At 45.8% G+C, this 6,199-nt stretch overlaps 1 protein-coding gene across 1 annotated transcript; it reads right to left on the bottom strand.

Moving 5' to 3' along the window:
- Nucleotides 1-1,549: 1,549 nt before the first annotated feature.
- OR2C3F (olfactory receptor family 2 subfamily C member 3F) lies at nt 1,550-2,509 on the bottom strand. The gene has a single exon (XM_023616976.2). It carries the CDS (start codon nt 2,507-2,509, stop codon nt 1,550-1,552), a length of 960 nt encoding a protein of 319 aa, XP_023472744.2.
- Nucleotides 2,510-6,199: the final 3,690 nt, after the last annotated feature.

Genomic DNA, 6,199 nt, shown 5'->3' on the forward strand with positions numbered 1-6,199 from the left:
CTTCAGCTTCCCGCTCCTGAAGGGTACGGACTGTTCTTACTCTCAGCACTTCTGACTCCTAATGTGTGAGATTTTCCTTCCAGTAACCAACTCCCTGCTCTGCAGAAACCAGACTGTCAACCTCTCCACTCCACCTGACACCACTGCCCAGAGTCAGCACAGACCCCCCAGGTCCAAGGGCTCAATCCCACAGCAACCCTCAGTTCAGAGGGCAGTCCCGAGTCCCAGGCTGCCACCCAGACTTATGACCAGCTGGCTCTAAATCAGGGGTCCTCATGACCCCTCCCTCAGCTTCCATGATTTGCTAGAACGTCTCACAGAACCCAGGGAAATGCTTAACTTTACTGGTTTATTGTAAAGGATAAACAAGAACAGCCAGACGAAGAGGTACATGAGGTGAGGTCTGGAACGGCCCCTAGTGCAAGAGCTTCTGTCCCTGGGGGGTTTGGTGTGTGACACCCACCCAATAAGGAGGCTCTCCAAACCCCGTCATTTAGGGGTTTTATGGAGGTTCCATTCTTAGACATGAACGACTAAATCACTGGCCATGGGTGAATGAACTCAACCTCCAGCCCCTCTCCCTCCCTGAAGGTCTGGGGTGGGGCTGAAAGTTCCAACCCTCTGATCACATGGATCCCCTGGCCACCAGTCCCCATCCTGAAGCCATCCAGGGGCCCCACCTGGAGTCACCTCATTGCATAAATCAGGTAGGGTTGAAATGGGCTTGTTATGAATAACAAAAGAAGCTCCTCTCCCCCATGTCACTGAGGAAACTCCAAGGGTCCTAGAAACTCTGTGCCAGGAAGCAGCACAAAGAACCAACATCTATTTCTTATTAAAGGCAAAGTGGAAGCAAGTCGACAGACAGATAGCTCTAGACTTAAATTCAGCATAAAACCTTAATAGCTTTGTAATTAGCTAAGCTTCATGAGGTTAATAATATCTATCTCACTGAGTCGTTGCAAATATTGGACTAAAATGTAAAGGACTTCTCACAGACTAGGCACCTTCAATGGCAGACATTAATATCAACAGGTAACAAAATAATATAACAATTTACGTTATAACCAAATAAACAGTTAACAATACAACAATTAACATGTATATTGCATATATAACAATATAAACAACTAACAAAACATTACAATTATTTTGGGTTGGGGGAGATTAGCCCTGAGCCAACACCCATACCAATCTTCCTCTATTTGTTTGTGAGACACCTGCCACAGCAAGGCTAGACCAGTGCTGAGTATGTCCGCACAGGGGATCTGAACCGGCAAACCCAGGACCTCAAAGTGGAGCGCGTGAATTCAACCACTACGCTACCTGGCCACCCCCAAAACGTTACAATTTTTAATGAAAAATAGAAATAGCAATTACTTTCTCTTCACCTAAGCGTGAAAATAGTGGGTGAGCACATTCATCTCATGTTATCATCTTCCTTGAACTCAAGCAACATTGGAACAGAAATGACATCTCAAAATACCCTGCCCCTAAAATCTATTTTGATACCTTTAAACTTGTTCCTCCTCACTAGTGACTACGGTCTCTAAATGTGCCCCCGTGTCCCCACAAAGCCACAGCTCTTCTCTAACACAAGGCGCCTGAGTGCCTTCTTCACGTCCTTGTTCCTCAGTGTGTAAATCAGGGGGTTCAGCATCGGGGTGACCACAGTGTAGAAGAGGGCCAGGAACTTGCCCCGTTCGTGAGAGTTGCTCTTGGCCGGCTGGAGGTACATGAAGATGATGCTCCCGTAAAACAGAGCCACGACTGCCACGTGGGAAGAGCAGGTGTTGAAGGCCTTTCTCCGCCCTTCTGCTGACCTGATCTTCAACAAAGCACAGGCAATATGGCCATATGAGACCAGGATGAGACCCAGAGGCAAGACAACAAAGATAAAGCTGGCCATATACATCTCCACCTCATTAAGGCTGGTGTCCACACAAGCCAGTTGCATAATGAGGGGCATCTCACAGAGAAAGTGGTCAATGCGATTGTTCCCACACAGCGGCAGGAGCATGGTGAGTGTAGAGCCCACCATGCTGATGGTCAGACCCCCGAACCACGAGATGAAGGCCAAGCTGATGCAAAGCCTTGGATGCATGGTGACAGTATAGTGGAGTGGCCTGCAGATGGCAGCATAGCGGTCATAGGACATAACTGCCAGGAGGACACACTCAGTAGCCCCCAGCCAGTGTGAGATATAGAACTGGACCATACACCCTCCATAGCTTATGGTTTTCTGTGGTCCCCAGAGGTTGACCAGGAGTTGTGGGATGATGCTTGTGGTGAAGCCAATGTCCAGGAAGGAGAGATTGGCAAGAAAGAAGTACATCGGAGTGTGGAGGTGCACATCCACACAGGAGACCAGAATAATGGTGCCATTGCCCAAGAGAGACACCACATAAAACCCCAAGACAAGGACGAAGAGGATAGTTTCTAGTGAGGGTCGTGAAGAGAAGCCCAGGAGTACAAAGACTTCTGGAGAACTTGCATTGGCTATTTCCATCACCACATGAAGCTGGGGGTGGGACAGAAAGGCCACCTGCGGGTGAGTGGGGGGCACAGAATATGAGGCATGAAGAGATTATATCAGTTAGCACATTTTCCACATGAATTTATCCCCAGTGTTCTCGAATGCATCCTCCCAGCTGCTCCGTGGATGATGTTGCGTCACCTCCTGAAGGCCAATGTGTACTGTGTGCTAAAGGGCACGGAGCATGTGTAGCCTGGGAAATAGACATTCATGTAAAATCTCTGGCATTGACTTTTACTGAACTATTACTTTGGGAGCAACATCTGCAGTCAACCTAAGTGCTAAGTGCTGAGGATTTGTAGGGTAGAGGATGGCGCTTCATGTGATGAAACACTGCACAGCATTGAGATTGTGCTTCTTCTCCTCTCAGTCAATGGCCACATGAACTCCACCTTGGTATTCCTCTTTCTCTCAGATCCCACGGTCATCACAAATTGTTGCTTTCTCATTACATACGTCCAGATCACATCACTGCTCACCAGCTCTGCTCCTCCCCCTGGCCCATGGCGCCATCATCTATCACCTGAATTATTGAGCTAATATCCTAATTCGTCTCCCCGCGTCCCTGTTACGTCCCTTCACGGTGTTCTCAACACAGCAACCAGGTCACATTAGACATGATGTGACCATCTTGCTCCACAGCTCCACACCCCCATGTCCTGGAACAAGGCTTGGAGGGCTTTCCCCCAAGACATGCACACACTCACTTTCCCTCCTCCTTCAGGGTGTTTTTAAAAGCCACCTTCAGCGAGCCGTCCCTCACGGTGTCATGTAATCTTGAGAACCCTCCAGCTCCCTCCTCCCCTTTCCCTGCTTTACAGTTATTCATAGAATTTATCTCCAAAGAACACACGTGCTGTTCTAATTTATCGTGTCTGTTTCCTGTCTCACCCACTGGAGTAGAAGTTCCATGGAGCTATGGCCTTCAGTCTACTTTGTCCACCTCTGGTCCCCAGCACCCTGCCCAGTGCTGGATACACAGAAAGTCCTTCATCGATATCATTGAACGAGCACATTGTGAAACAGATCATTAGAATAGTTTGTGATAGAGACAGAGATTGGACTGGTGCTTCCCAGAGGGGAAGCGGGGAGGGGGGAGGTGAAAGGCATGATTAGGCGCATGTGTGTGGTGATGGATTGTAATTAGTCTTTGGGTGGTGAGCATGATTTATCTACAGAGGAATGGAAATATAGTGATTACACCTGAAATTTGTATAGTGTTATGTGGTCCCGGGGGAGTGAGGACTAGAGTAATATGAAGGCCTTTCTGAGGGACACGCAGGGCGATCTCGCAGTGTGTCATCAGGAAAGAACTCTCGGAACCGTCAGAGTCCTGCAGGTGACCAGACTATCCCCTTCTCCTGTACAGGTGGAAGAAAGCAACTGTGACCCAGCAGGACCGGGAGTGAAGCCAGAAGCTCCCGTAGAGGAAAATGCACAATCTCAGTCTGCTTCAGACGTTCCTGAAAAGTTCTGGAGCCTTTCTGTGAAAAACATTAATTTTTTTCTTCTCTGTCTTTTAAAAGGAAGGATAGATTCATTATAATCAGAGTCTATGCAGGGGTGAGGAGCAGAGCAGCTATAAAGTCAACTGTGAACCCTTTTAAAATCCCAGGGAGTGAAACTTACCCGTTTCTACAGCTGGAAGTTCATCAGACAAAACAAACTTGAATACATGTACATTCGCAGTGTTTTAAAATACATGTAGAGTTTCCATTATGCATATGTAGGAATGGGGCTCCAAGAGCATCAGACATTTGACAAAATTCATGCACAGAGGTGGTATTGGTATTGGCTTTACTGAGCCAGAACGCTGAGACAGTCATCTGATTTGCATGTGGCAGACCACGGAGGCACTGATGCTCTGAGAAAGCACAGGGGATGGATGCTGGGTATCCAAATTGGGGAGCATCGAGAGATGGCAGAACACGGGTGGTTCAGAATGTGGTTGTGGGAGAGAAGTGAATGGGGATGGTACCGTGCAACTGAGTCATGGCACACTAAAGTGACTGCCCCACACTAAGGGTCACCTCAGATGAGCTGATGAGAACGTAGAAAAGGGAAAGGCTGACCGGAAGCTGCATTGTCGCCTGTGGGTGCATGTGTCCCCTCTGTAGAGAGATGGGAACTGTGTTACTCACACATGAGGAAAACACTTGAACGTCACCAAGAGATAGGGACCATCAGTTCAGACATGAGGTGGTACTTTAGTAGAATTCTTGAGTTCTTGAGGAAATCAGCCCTTTGTGGTAATCTGATCTCTTTCTAGAAATGGTCAGTGGTTTACCCGAAGTCCCAGAGATACTCAGGAAATGTACTGTAGCTACACTCAAGACAACCAGATTCTTAGAACAAAATAACATTCTCAGTAAAGGAAGAGGTTTGCTCATTCACAGAGATTCACCAAATCTGTCATAATGAAAATCCTTCTTGAAGATGTGACCCCATCTCTAGTCCCGGGACATTATGACAGAGAAAGAGAGCCTAGTGACAGTTGTGGAAATGTCTTGAGTCCAAATTTCATGAATCAGTTATGCAGTCACAAACTCTACCCCTGAATGCAGGCAACCTGCTGAAACACCAAAGACCCCAAGAAAAGTAAATCAGATTATTGAAATGGATCAGTGCTCGTCAACCTGAACTGGAATTACCAGAAACACTGGCATCCCAGTTCATCTTAAATACCACGAAAAACAAACAATCAAGAATGTCACTTACTGATGACGAGCTAGCAGCAGCATCTCCCTGTCTGCAGGGGAAATGGTGTATGTCGGGCACCATTTTATTTCAGGGATTGATGCAATCCATGAATGCAGTGCATGTGGCATTAAAAAGTAGGAGAGTAGCGGTGGGATTCAGGAATTCCTAAAACTGTTGGAGATCACCAAGTTATAGGTGCCCACCTACTAGATTCTGTTCAAACGTGTGTCTGAAGGACACATTCTCAAGTTTAAAAGCAGGAGGTTTAAATTAGGAAGCAGCACTTGCTTTTTCCCAAGAAAACTGTTAGCAGAAGGAGTGAGGCCAGCTCACAGTGTTTCCAGAATAAGAATATATGCCGACCTCAGAGGACCAGTGTGTCAAACAACCCTTACAGCCCCAAGACATTCATCTTATCCCCTGGAGCCTTCAGGAGGGACCCTGAGGGTGATGATGGATCAGGAGAGTGAAACTGGAGGGAAAGAAGCTTTTGGGATTTTTTTCCCTAATGTATAATTACGATTTCATTGTTTCTGTACACACAGAATTGATTCTTCTTATAAATGAAACATTATTTTAGATTTTTGTGTAATCAAATATTGTTTACAGAAGTTAAGAATCAGGTCTCTCTATGCAAAGATTTATCATGTGATGGAGGAGAGAGTCTGAAAATACTTGCCTATTACAATAATTTTGGTACATGCTGTTATAAGCTTTTTTGAAAACCAATCATTTTATTATTGGCATACACCACAGTGATGACCTAACATTTTCCTTGATAGACTGAGTTTATTTCTATTGTGGTAAAATACACATAATATATAAATTTACCGTCATAACAATTTTGAACTATATAAATCACTAGAAGTAAGTACATTCACAAAATAATGCACATATATTTGTGTGAATTTGAAGACTCAACATGGGAAAGATGCTGATTCAAACCAAATACAATCATTGATT

This window comes from Equus caballus, chromosome 14 (assembly GCF_041296265.1).
Source record: "Equus caballus isolate H_3958 breed thoroughbred chromosome 14, TB-T2T, whole genome shotgun sequence".
Classification (NCBI taxonomy): Eukaryota; Metazoa; Chordata; class Mammalia; order Perissodactyla; family Equidae; genus Equus; species Equus caballus.

Bases quoted from the DNA above. Each gene is read 5' to 3' on its own strand.
- OR2C3F (XM_023616976.2), bottom strand. From the start codon at position 2,509: ATGGAAATAGCCAATGCAAGTTCTCCAGAAGTCTTTGTACTCCTGGGC.